General features: G+C 36.7%; 1 protein-coding gene across 5 annotated transcripts in view; it reads left to right on the top strand.

Moving 5' to 3' along the window:
- LOC109844188 overlaps positions 1,290 to 19,004 on the top strand; it is a 34,043-nt gene continuing 16,328 nt past the window's right edge. For 4 of the 5 annotated variants that reach the window (XM_020413150.1, XM_020413149.1, XM_020413148.1 and 1 more), the window contains exons 1-7: positions 1,290 to 1,664; positions 6,034 to 6,096; positions 8,070 to 8,416; positions 8,528 to 8,624; positions 8,701 to 8,778; positions 8,854 to 8,913; positions 8,989 to 9,093. In XM_020413150.1, the coding sequence (XP_020268739.1) occupies positions 1,473 to 1,664; positions 6,034 to 6,096; positions 8,070 to 8,416; positions 8,528 to 8,624; positions 8,701 to 8,778; positions 8,854 to 8,913; positions 8,989 to 9,093 (942 nt within the window). In that variant the 5' untranslated portion in view covers positions 1,290 to 1,472. The remainder of the gene's footprint in view (positions 1,665 to 6,033; positions 6,097 to 8,069; positions 8,417 to 8,527; positions 8,625 to 8,700; positions 8,779 to 8,853; positions 8,914 to 8,988; positions 9,094 to 19,004) is intronic. The other variant, XM_020413152.1, reaches the window with a different exon arrangement.

The following is a 19,004-nucleotide window of genomic DNA, read 5'->3' as shown; positions in this document are numbered from 1 at the left end:
GTGGCACCGTTTCAATAAACAATTCTACCGTTGGTTGTGACTTGCTCAAATTAAACAAAATACTCATCGAATGATTGTTTGAGATCTCATCTGCGGACGTTCTATCATAAGTTATCGGCCAATTGCATATTTTTTTAGACGGCAATCTCGTGGGTCAATTGTCGTAACTCCATGCAATTCATTAACCAAGTCAAGGTAACTGTATGATTCCGATATCATTAACGCGATTGTCACCCCTCTGACGTACATTGGCATATTATTCATTCCATACTTAATCGTTCCACCATAAGAACAAACAATAAAAATCATACTGTTCAACCTATGCAAATCAAAATTATATCATTTAAATGCAAAAAAATTAAAAAATATTATCAATTAATACCCTAAAACCTAATTACAACCCTAAAACCCAATTACAACCGTAAACCCCCAAATCCTAAACCCTAAAATTGACCCCCAAATTCTAAACCCTAAAATTGAGTATTCTATGTCCCCAAATATTTAATTTCAACTACAACAAGAATAAAATTTCTAAATAAACCACTACAAATAGAGTTCAAACACTATAAATTCATTTTGGAGAGAAAACCCTAGATTTCTACGTGTCAAAAGAGGAGAGAAGGGAGAGAAAGTACCTGTTAGATATTTCACCCCTAAAATTCCGCACAAAACTTAAGGTTGAAAGCTGAGATCCGTGGCTCAAAGAGAGTTTGGGAGGAGGAGAACGACGAAAATGAGAGAGAAAGGCGGCTGGAACCGAACAGGAGGGAGGAGAGTGAAGTCGTGGCCTTTATATAGGTCGCGGGCCCAGTGAACAAATAGTCGGGGTTGTGAACCTCGACTATTGTCACTTAGCCGTTTTCACCGCTCGGCGGCTGGGCCAGATGTCTCTGCCATATAGTCGGGTTTGGGAACCCCGACCATTTCGAAATGGGCTTTCCAAATGGTTGGGTTGCCAACCCCGATCAATTAGAGAAGGGCCTAAATTAGTCGGGGTTGGAAACCCCGACTATTTTAGCTTGCCCATAGCTAAATAGTCGGGGTTGTCAACCCCGACATAACTAAATAGTCGGGGTTGGCACCCCGACTATTTAGCGGCGTCATTTAAAAAAAACCGATCAATTTCGTGGCCACGCTACTGACGTGACACGAAATGGGTCGGTTTTGCTAATAAAAAGTTGATTGAGTCGATTTTTATAATAAAAAAATTAAATGGGTTTAATTCGAAAATTTGTTCTGCAATAAAAACATCACAGGGACTCAAAATTGAAAAAATTTCAGGAAAAAGACAAACAAAGCTAGGAGAAAGAAAAGTAAGAAACAAGAACGGCTCTCTCAGTCTCCAACTCCCCCAAAACCTCTCACATCACTCACTCTCACGAGCTCCTTCCCTTCAATTTCCGCCCAAGAATCAAACCCTAGGGTTTCCAAATTCCAATCCCAAAACTTTCAAATACCTCGGATCTCTGCTCATGGGAGCCTACGACTCCAACCCTTACGATCCAAACCCTAGGCAGCCGCCATGGAACCCTAGCGCCGACGAGGTCGACAGGGTCAACGACCGATTGTCGGGAATCGCGGTGAGCGAGCGATCGGATGATAGCAGCAGCATCTATCAGGTGATGCGAGCTGTCGAGGACGCGGAGAACACGATCAAGCAGCAGGTCAGTTTTTGGTATTCTTTTTGGATATTGATTTTGGATATTGAAAAAACGTTTGAGGTTTTTGAGAAGATCCTGTCACTTATGAGTTTTTATTTTGGATTGCTGATTTATTCGTTTGTGCTGAGATCTAAAGAATTTAGAAACTTTACCTCCAAAAAGGTGTTGGGAATTTTAGTCTCCCGCCTACTACAATTTGCGTAACTTGAAAGCCAACCCACAATCAATAAGATATAAAATAACTATAATTAAGAAGAAAAAACACCGAGATTTACGTGGTTCAGGCGACTAACTTCAACCTACGTCCACGAGCAACAATACGAGAAATCCACTATGTATCAGGGAGAACTACAAGAGGAACCACTCAACTCTCGTCTCTCAATCTCTCAACCTCACATGCATAATCAACTCTCATAGTATCTCCAAAGCCCTCTCCTTACAAATTTTTGAACAGACAAAGACTGCGAAACCCTCTCCCAATGATGTAATTTTTTGCATGGACAAAGACTACGAAACCCTCGCCTCTTGTACAATATTCTTGAATTAGGCTACGCCCTCTGCTAACCCTAAATTACAAGAATATTGGTTCTTTGTCATCTGCTTGGTTTTTCCTCCAATAATAGAAGAATATATATATAAAAACCAAAACCCTATCTCTAGCCTAACTTCTTAATTAGAATGAGATTCAAACTCCTAATCATGATGAGACCCACTCTCCTAATCATGATAGATCTCAAACCCTATCTAATTCTCATGAAGTTATACAAATAATTAAAGACATAATCCCAATAATCTCCACATTGAATTTGATTCCTAAACTCCCTTGAAGATATATCATCGTTGCCTTGAAATTTTGTCTCTCCTGCTAGCGTCTTCTATTCTTTTACACTTCAAACCGAAGCACTTGCACTCCAATTGGGACGTCTCGTGACCCTCGCTATCACCTGCTTCGTCGTGACGCCTCCACCTCTCTTGTGTACACCAAGAGATCTTCGTCACCTCTGACATTAGAAGCAAATCAATTGTGCTTCTCCTTCCGAACTAAACTTGGCAGTAGCCTTCCCCCACTTGCTGTCCTCATACTCCACCCGCATCGCTCGTCTCGAATCATATGAGTGCACCTCTTCTACTCCACACTACGAGCCGGATGCCTCTATTTTCTCCATCACTTGGATTGGACCGAATATGAGCGCTCATCGTCTTCAAGTCTAATGCCACCATCTCCATCAGCATGTGTGTCACTCTATCGTGCCTACTTGCAAGCTTCACCTAATCTGACACTGTCCTTCTCGAGTCTATACACAAACAACTTCTGCTCCCGTGATGACTGAATAATTATATGCTGATAACTCTACAGCTAGAGTCATATCTGATTCTCTACACTAGTCCCATCCGTCACATACTCGTTTGTCATATCTGCCATCAGGTCTGTCTCGTTATCACCATCAGAACTTTTTAGCATTTTCTGACCAATCTGAACAAAATCTGAAAAATCAAACCCTCCCATCGTGTTCAAAGTACTCCAAAACCTAGGAATCGACTGCTAGATCGCCAAAATCCGCCATCGATTTAGCCATCTACTCACCAATCATTCTAGACCGTTCGATCTCATCCAGAACACCAAACACCACGACTACCAACATGCTTTCTTTCAAATAAAAGATTCATTCTCACCCACGTTTACAGTACTCATCCACGTCCATAGTCCCCTGACATACCCCGTGCACTTTCTTTCTCCTTTACAACTTCTTTCCCTGCCACACGAGTTTTGGTGACATGGCTTCTCCTCACGTGATTTTCACAAACAGAGACAACCGAAGCCCTCTTGAGAATTCTTTCAAGCAACTCCGCCAACTTGTTGTCGCCTGCTCTGTCAATTCGTCTCCACGCAAGCCCTCTGTCGGTGACCGGTTGCACCTCCTCGAAACTGCGATTCACTGCTGCAGTCGCCTGCAGACTTCACCGTCGGACACCGCATCCCTCGGGCGCCCTCCTCTGGACGATTAGTCGCCGTTAAATCCTCCTGCCGGCAATGGCTGTTCCTTCCTTTTTTTCATCTTGATTTTTTATAACGCCGCCAATCTTTACTTTTTTACGACGTCTATCTTGCGAACTCGTTCTCAGATCCATCATAATGGCTATGATACCACTTGTTGGGAATTTTAGTCTCCCCGCCTACTACGATTTGGGTAACTTGGAAGCCAACTCACAATCAATAAGATATAAAATAACTACAATTAAGAAGAAAGAACACCGAGATTTACGTGGTTCAGTCAACTAACTTCGACCTACGTCCACAGGCAACAATACGAGAAATCCACTATGTATCAGGGAGAACTACAAGAGGAACCACTCAACTCTTGTCTCTCAATCTCTCAACCTTACATACATAATCAACTCTCATATTATCTCTAAAGCCCTCTCCTTACAATCTTTTGAACGGACAAAGACTACGAAACCCTCTCCCAATGATGTAATCTTTTGCACGGACAAAGACTATGAAACCCTCGCCTCTTGCACAATATTCTTGAATTAGGCTACACCCTCTGCTAACCCTAGATTACAAGAATATTGACTCTTTCTCATCTGCTTGGTTTTTCCTCCAACAATAGAAGAATATATATATATGGAAACCAAAACCCTATCTCTAGCCTAACTTCTTAATTAGAATGAGATTCAAACTCCTAATCATGATGAGACCTAATTTCCTAATCATGATAGATCTCTAACCCTATTTAATTCCCATGAAGTTATACAAAGAATCAAACACACAATCCTAATAAAAGGTAGCTGTTAGAGTGAGTAAACCCAATTTCCTTAACGTGGGACAAAATTAACCCTTTCGGCGCATGGGCTGGCTTCATACTAGTGAAGTTCTAGCCGAATGATGCAATTACGATGTCATGCCTTTGCAATTGGGAAAGTGGGGTGGGTCGGCTCTGGTACCAATTGTAGGAAGCTTATCATAATTCACCTCTAAGAAGATAGCAATTAAAGGGAGGGAACCCGAATAGACCCTAACCATCTAGGAGCACAGGAGCACCTATTTTCCCAAAATTATGTAACCAACTGACTCCCCATTAAGTTAATGCGGGACTAAAGTCACCCTCATAATCTAGTAGTGTATAAGTGTATAAGCACCTTTTGTCCCAAAATTTTGTTCACAAAGCTGAATTTTAAGGTGAAATGTTGGGAGACTGCATGATTCTTGGCAAGTTATTGCAAACTAAAATCTTTATATAATCCATTTATTTAAGTGCTTTTCTATTTTTATCTGCTTAATCGCCATGACACTGTAGTGTATTAGATTATTAGTTACTAGAAGGCTTGCCATTAGCGTACTCAGTACAAATCCCACTTTGTTATCTTGTTCTCTCCCAAACTTGCTTAATGCAGCCCTTATTAAATTCAAAGATTTTCGAGGAATTTCCAGTTCTTGAGGTAAAATATAAGCATGCATTACTGTCCAATTCTTCATATTTGCCAATTTACCCTCTAAAATACTGTTAAACCTTTAAGTTACCCACATTTTGCTATCAATGGTTTTATTTATGGCGCTTTCTTGTAGAATTGACGAACAATGGGCTGGATGCACTTGTGTTTCTAATTTATCGGCAAGTCTTCTGAAGCTATATAATGTCTACGCATATTACTGAGATTAGGATGAAAGTGGCATCATTATTTGAAGTAATAGGGGAGATATGGAAGCTATACATGTCTGAAGTTCAAGTAATGGATTGTATGTACCTTTTATGGCTAGGGATAAAAGATAATTCTGTATCTAGCCAATTGGTAATAGAAGTTTGTGGCTTGGGTCCTTGAGATCCCATCTTGTTTCTCCCAAAACAAAGAGGAAATAATGGGTTGGAATTATTTGAAGTTTGCACATGTCACGACAACTGAAAAGTGTATTTAATGGAAAAATATACAAGGGAATTTAGAATAAGAAATGTATCCATCTGCAGAAAGTTTTGCCTTCAGTTTAAGTTAAGCCTTTCAGGTGCGAGTTAGACATGCAATATGTCATAGAGGTATGTTACAATGATGACGCATGAGAAAAATAAGAAAAAATAAATCAAGAGATATGTTTTTAAGGTATGAAGCTTTCCGATAGTATATGATGTATTCTGATGCTAGCACAATGCTGGTAGGACATTGGACTACTGCTTTTCCAGTCATTTCTTGCTAGGAGGCTAGTTTGAAGTTTCAGTTAAAAGACATATATTTAGTCTGTGTGTGGATGTGCTCGACTTATTACATATTTAGCTTGCATTTAGTTTGGAACTGGACTCAATCCATACTTTTATCTGTGATTTATGGAGGCTATTAATTTGTAAAATTTGCAGTTGTGACTAAACCTTCTTTCTTCCAGATGGAAGAGAATCAACAATTAAAGGATCAACTTCTACAGCAAAAACGGGAACTGGAAAAATATGTAAGCATTTCCATTATATTATATTTTCTTTTGTTTATGCTTCTTTAAACTGGAGCAAGCTTTGTGCACCGCTAGGTTACTCGGCGCGTTTTGGGTGTCATGTCCGTGTCCGACATGTGGCGGACACTGATTCTCCACGGACACGCCACATACACGTGTGGTTCAAAGAAAAACCCGTTCCCCATTACTTATACCCTAAACTAATTTCTTTGGTAATATTGGGTTCAAAACCAATTAGTTTTTTAACCCGAAAACTAAAATCCATTACTTAAATATTTGAAAATACCCATTGTATTATCCCATATGATCAAAATTAAACTTCTATTGTTAAACCTTATTCTTAGTTTGGTTTAACTTGATTTTTAATTGTTATAGATAATATATAGAAACATACAAATGTTGTACGTATTTTAATTCAATTTGACTTGATTCTTAATTGTTATAGATAATAGAAAGAAACATACAAATGTTATAGGTATTTTAATTCAATATTATATATATATATAATATGTATGTATGTATGTATATACATACATACATATATATATGTACATACATACATACATATATGTACATACATACATACATACATATATATATACATATATATATTTATATATATATATGTATATATGTATGTATCTACACACACACACATATATACACACACACACATATGTATGTATGTACATATATCTATGTATGTATGTATCTACATACATACATATATACATATACATATGTACATATACATATAGATATACATATAGATATACATATACATATACGTATATGTATATGTATATAAATATATGTATATATATATATATATATATATATATTATATATATATATTATATATATATATATATATATATATATATAATATATATAAGTTAGAGAGAGAGAGAGAGCGATGGATCCAGAGAGAGAGAGAGAGAGAGAGAGAAGGAGGGAGAAGGAGGGAGGAGAGAGAGATTAATGGCGTATCCTTGTCATAGGAGGAGATTTTCCTCCTTGTCGCCCATCGTGGCACAATCCCCATCATCCTCATAAAGTAGTACAAATCCCACCAACTCACACACTCTCTCATACTTTATGAGGATGGTGGGGATTGTGCCACATAAGCGTCGAGGAGGAAATTCCCTCCTATGACAAGGATACCCATTAATACTCATATATATATATATATATATATATATATATATATATATATATATATATATATATATATTATATAATATATATATAAGTTGCTCCAAGCAACTTGGTAGTGATGTGGCCTAATCTGGCCCCTACATCACACCTCGAAGATAGAGCCTCAACCACCTTTCACAAACTCCAATGTAGATGTAGGGACCAGATTAGGCCACATCACTACCAAGTTGTTTGGAGCAACTTGATACCAAGTTTCTCCATTTTCTCTCTCTCTCTATATATATATGTATATGTGTATCTATATATATGTATATGTATATGTATATGCATATGCATATGCATATACATATGCATATNNNCATACACGTGCATATGCATATATGAATGCATATGCATATATGAATGCATATGCATATACATGTACATATACATATACATGTACATGTACATATACATATACATATACATATACATATACGTATACATATATGTACATATACATATATATAGATACATACATACATACATACATACATATATCTGTGTGTGTGCGCGCGCACGCGCGCGGGCGCGGGCGCGTGTGTGCGCGTGCGTGTGCGCGTGTCCCCATATCCTACATTTTACAAATTGGCCGTGTCCGTATCCATGTCTGTGTCTGCATCCTTGTCTGTGTCCGCACCCGTATCCGTGCTACCTAGGTTCACTGGCTGCCCCTTTTTTAAAGTTCTTGAAGAAATTGGATGGCACTGTTCTTCAAGGGCCTTTGAAGATCACGTTTTCTTGTTTTTTGTCTTCTCATACTTCTAATTTTGCAGAAATTAGAATCTACATCTCGAAGGTCTGATGTTATGAGAGATGTACATGCCATGGGACCTTACAAGACTTATATCTCAAACATTCCAGGAGGAAATGAAACAGCGAAGGTTAGATGGATGGAAAATAATTCTGCCGTGAACCCTCATGATATGCTTGTTATCCATCAGAATGGGACCTCAGAAATTGACAACCATGTGTCACAAACTAGCACAATGAACCAGCAATACTCTAAGAGCACCAAGGTGGATGGTACTTTGAAAATATCTCCTGGAGTGCAAATTGGTGTTGATAGTGCTGGTGTATCCCAGCTCTCAACACCATCTTCTAGGTCCCTCTCTCCATCTAGGTACTTCCAGTTATTTCATGGTCCTTTATCTTACCATTGTTTTGCTGTAAATGGACAAAAAATCTTGAAATACAATTTAATATTGATACTTTTTTGGATGTGTTAGTATAGACACAGAAAAGAAGGTGAGTATGATCCAAGGGTTCATTCGTCTGGAAAAGGGTTGATTCCAGTCTCAGAAACAGCCTCAAACAACATGTGGAAGCAGGTAACACCATATCGTAAAAGACAACATGCTTTCAAGCAATTCATTTCTTTGTAATATTATAAAATTATATTTGTAGGATCTTGCTATAAAAGTTAGAGAGCGCGAGGAAGAAATTGCTCTGCTAAGAAAGCATCTTGCAGACTATTCAGTAAAGGTAGGAAATGTATTGGAGGATTCGTCAACTGTTTTTTAATTAATTGCTTATAAATATTAATCTCTTCTCCACCAGGAAGCACAAATACACAATGAGAAATATGTTCTGGAAAAACGCATTGCTTATATGCGCATGGTATGTTTCCTAAATTGTGCTTACTCTTTTATGAGCAAGTGCGCAACACACTAGAAAATGTTTTTTTGCTCTCAGGCATTTGATCAGCAACAACAGGATCTTGTCGATGCCGCGTCAAAAGCTCTTTCTTATAGACAAGATATAATCGAGGAAAACATCCGTCTAACCTATGCATTGCAAGTACTGTTTCTTTTTCACATTATCATTTGGTTTTCATGCTCTGATATATCTGAATTTGCCTGCTATTACATATCTGTTCTTTGTATTCATCATAATATGCTGATGAATTGTTAAATGGGTTCAAAGCGCAAGTATTCTTTGTTAGTCAAGATCACAACATGTATGTGTTGCATAATGCGGTAACCTATGCAGCTAAAGAGCTGACTTTAAGAATTATTCATGATTTACTGTGTTGAACCTTAACGCGGTTTATATTTAAGTTTGTTTAGTTTGCCGTCCTTGTGTTTATTTCCCTTCAGTGATATAAATAATTATTCACAGGGATTACTGCTTAGCTTTAGGTATGAATTTCTATGATGTATCTAAAGAAAATATTTAGGATTTCCTTTGTAGGTGCATGAGAAAAGAAAATGATTCACAAAAAGATTTCTCTTTGTCAGCTTGGCTGGTAGCTCATTCCTTCAGAAAAAATGATAATTTATGAACATTGTGATGAACTGTAGTTTATTACACTGAAGGCTGCAAAACTCATATAAATGTTTCTTAATTTTATGTTAAAGGGAGTTGTATTGTATATGCAAAAGTAATTTGGACCTAAGAAGCCAAGTAAGGGTGCACATGGTTTGGATACGGGTCGGATACGAATTTTATCAAATCCGTATCCTGTTACTGATCATGGATACCAATCATGGATAAGGATACGTATGCGGATGTGCTTTGGTAAGGAAAACTCATCCATATACGCTAAAATCAGATATAGATATGGATATACATGGGGATATGTATGCAAACATACATGCAGTTGTGTGAAAACTAGATAATATCGGAAGAAAATATAGTTCGTTTGATACAAGAAAGTTCATTAATGTGTTAGTCTTGTCTGAAAGCTAAGATTGGATCTCTAGCTCATCAAAATGAGTCTCAAATCCATTAATTCAGATATTTCAAATATTTCAGAAATTTCAAATAAATCATCAAAATGAGTGTAAGACAATTACAATTATATGATCAACATATATTCGGATATTTCGGATACGGATCCATATATTTCATTACATGACTATCCGTAACCATATCCCATCGGTTATATATTTTAGTAACCATATCTCTATCATAATGGCTACAACTACGGATATATCCGTGGATGTGAATATTTCAGATATGGATCCAGATATTTCATTGTATAACCATATCCGTAACCATATCGTATCGGTTTTAGATTTTAGTAACCATATCTATACCCTAATGCATACGGATATGGATATTTTAGTAACCATATATATGTATCTGTATATATATAAATATATACATATGAGAAAAATGGGTATGCTTGGTACCAAAAAAAAAAAAATTATGCTTGGTAGTGAGGTAGCATAATCCCCTCCACCCATTCAAATGTTTGCATATCCCCATGCACCCCTCAACCCATGTGAATGTGGTCCTCTATTTGAATGAGTGGAGGGGATTATGTCACCTTACTACCAAACACAAAATTTGTGCTTGGTACCAAACATACAAATTTCTCTCTCTCTCTCTCTCTCTCTATATATATATATATATATATATATATATATATAGCATAAACTTGTAGTCAACGTAAAGTGGATAGCAAAGACTATCCAAACATCTTTTTTAGCCACTCGTATTCCAAGGGATCGCTTGGCATGGATATGAACATATTTTTATATTAATAAATGTGTGGTTAGGAAATTTGGTTGACATACAAACTTAAGTTTGATAGGAGTCTAGCTCAATATATATATACATAGCATATACATACACACACACACACACCCACAACCACCGACCCATAACAATTCGCAAACGACAGTCACAAGCAACCACACATATTTTTATATATATATATAATTATATATATTACTATATATTATAATATATATATATATAGTATATATATATATATAAATGGATATCCTTGTTATAGGAGGGGATTTCCTCATTAACGCCTATGTGGCACAATCCCCACCATCCTCATAAAGTAAGAGAGAGTGTGAGTTGGTGGGGATTTATGCCTACTTTATGAGGATGATGGGGATTGTGTTACATAGGCGACAAGGAGGGAAATCTCCTCCTATGATAAGGATAAATTTTGTGCTTGGTAGTGAGATGTCCTATTCCCATCCACTCATTCTAAGTCCTAACCACTCCCCAACCCATGTGAATGTGGGTCTCGATTTCAATGAGTGGAGGGGAATATGCCACCTCACTACTAAACACCAAAACTTATGCTTGGTACCAATCATACCTATTTTTCTCTCTATATATACATATATATATATGTATATATATACATATATGTAGATATATGTATATATATGTATATATATACATACATATACATAGATATATTGATTCGGATATCCAAGCACGTGCACGAGATTTTTGACATGTTTATCAGCGCAGGAGACGCCATGTTTCAGCTTTGCATCGGATCCCGTCTATGTGGTTTTGATATTTTTAGTTAGTAGTTATTTCAGTTTAGTAGTTAATTTAAAATTTGAATTGTGGGTTAGATTTGGTAGTTATTTAGTTTTTATATCTGATTGATTGTGAGAGATTTGATTGATTTCGGGAATCTTCCAAATTTGTATTTTTCTTTTCTATTTAAACGCTGCTGTAATCATATTTAATTATTGAAGAATTGAATGAATTATGGTTGATCTCGGATATTTTTTTGGTGTGAAGCATTGGGTGTGAAACCCTGGGCTGACTTTTCTCCTCTGTTACAAACAGCCGACAAACCCCCCTGTTTTCTCTTCTTCAGCCGCCAACCTCATCTCTCCTCTACCAACCGGCCAACGCAGCTCCTTCCCTCCCTAAGCAGCCGACGCCCAATCGCCTTCATCCCTTCTCTTGCTTCCCGGCTCTCTTCTCCCACCAGGCACGACCACAACCTAATAGTCGCCGCCTTCTCGTTTCTCGCATCAGCCGCCATTGCCTCCATAAGCCCACTGCCTCTCTAGCCGACTCCTCATCTCTTTTCCCTCTCCAAACCGCACTAGTCCCTGCCCTCAGCATCCCCTTACAGTCTCCAGCCCACAGAATCCTCCCATGCTCCACCTACCTCAAACAGACGCTCCCAAAACCCCTCCTACGACCGCCAACGAAAGCCGCCAACATCCCTCTCCCTTCCACAGACCCTCGATACCTTCCTGCCCTTCTCCCAGCTGAGCAGCCCCACGAAACCCCCACCCCTCCTCCACTTCTGAGTAGTTCCGACGCCGCTCGCGTCCTCCGATCACCCGCGCATCCAGTCTTTGCGTGTCGTCACCTCATCGTCGTCAGACCTCCGTCTCGTTTGTCACCGATTTGAGTTCTTATACCGCAGCTCATTGGTGTATGACCGATCCTGCCGTCGAAGACGCCCAGTTCGTGTATGACCCAGAGACCGGTGTGATCGATTTGCAGCTCTCTCAGTGGTTCGACTACCAACTTTTCGATACCCCATTCGGATATATTGAGCGCGTGACTTAGATTGTTGATAGCGTGGAGAGTCGTTTGGGTATTAGTTCGTGGCACAGACGTTTCCACCAGGACATGCCGCTTCATTCCAGTTACGTAGCTCTCGGAGGAGAACTCCCTCCCCTTATATTCGGCGTCGTCACACCGTCTCCAGAGGTCCCTCACGTCGAACCAATTCAGATCGACGAATGTTTCGTTTTCTTTCGACACAGTATTTTAGGAACTGCTTTCGTGTGCATGTTATTATCAATTTTATTATCAATTGCGATTGTGCTATATTTTGTAACTTCTGTTTGATTAGTGAGCGAGTGATTCTGTTGCTGCGAATATTTACTGATCTAAATATTACAAGTCAAACTTTATTTACGAGAACAAATCATTATATTTATTTTCTGAGTAATTTACAAGGCCGTAAATACATTTGTAACTTTTGTTTAAAAGCCATCTAGAGCTTCACTTTCTTCTCGAGTTTTCTGCCTAGATCGATCGTTGATTTGGTGAAGCATTGCTGTCGCTGTTCTTCATACCTGCATACACATTGTTTCACATTATTTTTGGTATCAGAGCATGATTCTAGGTTAGAAAATATTAGATTAGTTTAATTGAATCTCTAATAGAGATCATGATATTCCAGAATCAGCCCAAAAGAATGAATTTCTGAATATATTATAACAGGTGACATCTCAAAAATGGTACATCAAGGTAACCTTAGTCATAGCATAGCAAGTGTTTATACCAGACCTTATAGTTTTGATTGATAGCGGTGCAGATCTTAACTACATTCGTGAAGACATTGTACCTTCAAAATTCTTTGAAACTACTACACAAACTCTAAGTAGTGCAAATGGTGATAAATTTGATGTTAATTTTAAATTACCTTTTGCACATATTTGTGTACAAGACACATGTATCCCAATTCCTTGCGTACTTGTGAAAAACTTATCACAACACATCATATTGGGTACCCAATTTCTGCACAATATAATGCCTATGCAGAAAATTGATTCACAAGGAATCCAAACTAGATATAATGCTAAGAAAATCTTATTTGAGTTTATAACTGATCCCCAAACTCGTTTATTAAACGAAATCAAAAATGTTCTCCTTAAAGAAAAACAGATAAATTTTCTTAAAGAAGAAGTAGCATTTGTTCAAATAGAGGAACAGATAAAAAAGAAAAAAGAGTTAATAACTCAAATAGAAGATCATTTTAATAAAACAGTCCGCAGTAACATCCCTAATGCCTTCTGGGATAGAAAACAACATATTGTTTCTCTACCTTATGAAGATAATTTCAAAGAAAATGATATTCCTACCAAATCTAGACCATGTCAAATAAATCAAGAATATCTTGATCTTTGTAAAAAAAAAATTAACTTCCTTACTTGAAAGGAAACTTATAAGGAAATCATATTCTCCTTGGAGTTACACAGCTTTCTATGTTAATAACCATGCAGAACAAGAGAAAGGAATCCCTCGCCTTGTTATAAATTACAAACCTTTAAATACGGTTTTAAAATGGATTAGATATCCTGTTCCAAACAAAAGAGATTTATTAAATCACATTAACAATGCAAAAATCTTTTCTAAATTTGATCTTAAATCAGGATATTACCAGATACAAATAGAAGAAAATGATTGTTATAAAACTACATTTGTACCATTCGGACACTTTGAATGGAATGTAATGTCATTCGGGCTTAAGAACGCCCCTTCAGAATTTTAGAATATCATGAATGAAATACTCATTCCCCACACTATTTCATCTTGTCATACATAGATGATATTCTGATATTTTCTTAGACTTTTGATCAACATGTTAAACATTTAGAAATATTTCGTAATTTAGCAATATGAAATGGGTTGGCTATATCAGCCTCAAAAATAAAATTATTCCAGACTCAGATTATATTCTTGGGTCATAATATTCACAAAGGAACTATAATTCCTATTGACCGAAGCATTGAGTTTGCTTCTAAGTTTCCAGACATAATCATTGACACCAAAAAATTACAAAGGTTTCTTGGTGCATTGAATTATGTAGCAGATTATTATCATAATCTTACACACGACACTGTCATTTTATATAGCAGATTCAAAAAGAATGCTTCCCCTTGGACAGATCAACACACTGTCGCTGTCTGTAAAATTAAATTAAATGTTAAAAGGCTACTAGGTGCACATCTAGCTTATACACAATGGTTTAAAATTGTTAAAACTGATGCGCCAAACATTGGTTATGGAGGTATCCTCAAACAAATTGATCCCATTACTAACAAAGAGCAACCAGTTAGATTTGCCTTTGGTAAATAGGATTCAGCCCAACTTAATTACTCCACAATTAAAAAGGAAATGTTGGCTATCATAAAATGTTTTTACAAATTTCGAGATGATATTCTCAATCAGTAATTTCTATTAAAAATAGATTGCAGTTCTGTTAAAACAGTCTTAGAAAAAAATGTTAAAAATCTTGTTTCTAAGAAGATTTTTGCCAGATGGCAAGCCAAACTGACAATGTATCAATTTAAAATTAATTATATACGCGGACAAGATAATTATTTGCCTGATTTCCTAACACGAGAATTTTTACAGTACCCATGTGCCGCAATAACTCCTTCCAAGGGGGAGGAGGAAGGAATGGAGGCAACAACAATAGAAGGAGTTATACTCCGACTCACCCAAACTCATGGAGATCTATCTCAAAAAAAGGAAATACTAGTGTCCCTTCATCATCATCTTCTAAAGGGATAGAAGACTTAATTGCAAATGAGAATATACCTGAACCATTCTCTGCCATAGTCAAGAAAGAAGTAGAGTGGTGTACTAAAACCGTCTCTGACACTGTTTTTCATATAGAACAAGAGGACATTCCTCTTATGAAAGATGTCGACAAATTAAGACAAAAATACTTAGATTCAACGTACTACCCTACATCGTCTCTTAAACCTAGAGCATGGATGAAGACAATACTCATCTAAAGAGGTATGAAAATCGCACATTTTTGGAGTAATGAAAATCATATTGTTCCTCCAAACTTTAGTAAATGTGTAATCAAAGAAGTCATACTTCACATGGATTGGATAATGAGTACTAACCAGGAATTTCCTCTAGTTAAAACTCCAAGCAAAATAATTTACAATTTTAATTACTGGGATTACCAATCAGCATTTTATCAACTGTTCCTCTACCAAAATCCCAGGAACAAACATACATGGCTAATTAAATTATGTCTAGATGCCATTTATAAAGGCCTACCCACCTGGTTCTATAATTGGTGGTCTAAATATGATGCAGATCTTAATATAGTACCCGAACCCATATTAGGGTTATATACCCCTTGGGTTGACTCTCACCCAATCATCCAAAAGATGGGCGAAAATCAAATTCTCCAAGGTTTATGCTCAGTATATTTCTTCACTGAGACAAAAATCTCATAGATTTGGAGTTGGTCCTTAGAAGCGACATGGGATGAACTTCACCTACCATCTCTTCTAAGAAAATATCCGAGCAGATGGTGGACGAGTATCAACGTCCAAGACAAAGTAAAACAGATAGAAGAAATTATTAAAAGAAATAATAAGATCCTTGATAATACTTTAACCCAGGAAATTCAAAATGAAAACCCTATGGTCAAACTAGCAAAAACAATGAAATAAAAATACCCTCAAGCTACAGAGGCTGAAATTCAACAAAAATGCCTTGAGTATATGAAAAAATAATTCTTCGAGGTATTTGACAATAGTGATACTATGTCAACAAAAAGTACTCAAGGGATAGATATATCCCTACCAGACGCGCATGATCCTTATGAGGAAACTACAGAAGAAATGTTGGAAGCAGCCATGGGAATTCCCACAGATGTAAAGGGTAAAGATATTGAATAGTTAAAATATCACTTACCTACAGTTATACAGACATCTTTACTAAAGTTATAGCTTTACTTCTTTTTCAATCATATTGATTAGAAACAGCCAAGCTGTCGCCTAAGAGATAGATCAAAGAAAAGTGATTCGGTGCGCGATGGGGCCCACAGCGTACCCGACACCTTATCCTTTATTTTGAGCTGAGCCTCGGGGAGCCGCTTTTAGTGCTAAATAACGCATGCAGTGACGTAAGATTCCACCAAAAGGCAATAAGCACCAGAAGCGTTGGCAATAATGCGTTTACTTTATCTCTTCTCTAACCAGATGTCCAAAGGCAATCAATAAAAAGATTCCTTTCTTAGCCATAAATAAGGGAGAAGACTTCATAGTTCGGTGTGCTCAATCTTCTTAGATACTTTGCCTTCTTTTTCTTCTCTTGCTTTCTTTTTGTAAAAGTTAGCCCACCTAAGGCTTTTTAAAAAAAAAGTTGATGAAATAAACTGGAGAAATCAGAAGTTCTATTAGAAATAGCAGGCTTCAAACTGTAAGTCATATTATCTTACTACCTTTTTACTTGGTGTTTTATTTTTTCTATTGGTAAATCAAAATTGGTATCAGAACCATGATTGGCTAAGTTTTTTCTTGCGGAGATAGTTATGTAAATCTGATAAGTTCCCGATGTATCAGCATATGAGGAGGGCTCATAAGCTCAGAGTCTTCAGGCCAACACATACTATAGATATATTACAGAGAGATGTACATTATAAGCTCATTTGGACTAGTAGCAAACCACTGGAGGTTTGCAATGCATATGTGCCTGGGAGGGGCCTATATTGATGAACCTGAACCCTATGAGGAACATGTTGTTTTAGGTGTTAAAATTTTGTATATAAATTGAGGCACACAGATTTGGCAGGCTATTCGTATAATTCTTTGGTGTCAATGCACTCTACTAAGCTACAGCTGGGCTTTCCTGGAGGAATTTTTGAAAGAAAATCTTCAGAATTAATCACATGATTGAAAACACATATATTTTTACATCATGGTTGAAGTTAGTCTACTATATTTCTTGGTAGTACTTGTTTTAAATGAATCATTAACAAAAGTTCATTAGTAAGTTAGATACATCTTTGATGGGGCACAAACATAGGATGCACACACTAGATGCAGCTTTGCATAGATCAAAAGCATTTTTGGTGGACTGAACCAAAGGATATATGAAACATGGATGGAAATTCTAAACCATGAACTGTTTTTTAAGCCAATAACAAAAACAATTGTCAGTTTTATGGTTGTCTAAATGGACCACAATAATAAGATATTGGGGAAAATTGAGTTCATATTCTCCATGTCAAATATGATTTTTTACTCCTCCCTCTGCTTAATTCAGTTTTACATTTTTTTAAACATTTCATCTGTTTATGGATCGGGCGCTTCATCTAATACTTTCATCCTCATATAAGTAATATTAATTGTGCGGTAATATTGTTGATTCATAATAATGTTACTAATTTCAAGACACTGTTTGCTTTCTTGGGTGTTAATCTTTCTTGCAATGATCTATTCTTTTTTAGATGATTGCATTGTCATTATATGTTATTTTTTTATTTTCATGCTGCTATTTTAGCTCTCAAACTTATGGCCGAGAATGTCTAAAAGTGGGATATATAGCTTCTGTTAGAAGGACTGAGAGTAACAGCCCTGTACTGCACTGCACAACCAAATCTCGGCGTGTGAAAATATGTTATGAAAAATAGAGGTGAAGTATAGACTAAAGTTCATTAAAATACAAGTCATTAAAATACAATTACAATCATTAGGAATGCTTTTTTACTACTGTTCCCTGTTGGACTGTGTTCTTGACTAAAAATTAACTAGTAGCAGATGTGTCTTTATGTGAGATTAGGAATGGGTGCCAGCCAAAACACTCTGGAAATTCTAGAGCCTGTTTGGGTAATATTTACTTCAGAAGAATATCTCAAACATGATGCTGTTAAGACATAGTAGCCCTTTTTATTTAAACAGTCATCGCAAACCCCTTTTTTTTGTTGGTTTACTTATCTGAAAATCATTCCAAAACGGTTTACGAGTGTTCTAGTAATGAATAGACTGGCCAGGGACCATCTCATAGATGCCACATCATATATTTTTTGTTGATTACATTATGTTTTGATATGCATTCTTTGTTGCTTCAAGCAAGCTACTGTTATCATTCGTGTTTTTCATCATATACTTTTGGAATATGCTTATTATGTTCAATTGCTAATAATATTCTTTTTGGGTTCTTTTCTTTTCAGGGAACCACCCCTACCTTAGGTCCTATTTTTACCATCCCTAATTATTGAATTTTTAGAAAACCACCCCATATCTACCAATTCATTAACATGAACCACCCATACACTTTTCCATCCAATTTTCCATCAAAATTTTTTAATAGTTTGACGGTTTTACTCCTACATAGGTTTAATTTTGTTGAACTTTGGTATTAAAGTTAAATACCCCAAATTATTTTCCATTTTAACTTTGATGCCGTTAATTTTTTTGCCCAAAAATACCTCAAGAGTC

This window comes from Asparagus officinalis, chromosome 6 (genome assembly GCF_001876935.1).
Source record: "Asparagus officinalis chromosome 6, Aspof.V1, whole genome shotgun sequence".
Classification (NCBI taxonomy): domain Eukaryota; kingdom Viridiplantae; phylum Streptophyta; class Magnoliopsida; order Asparagales; family Asparagaceae; genus Asparagus; species Asparagus officinalis.
The sequence above is the reverse complement of the archived record's forward strand: the minus strand, read 5'-3'. Positions and strand labels throughout refer to the sequence as shown.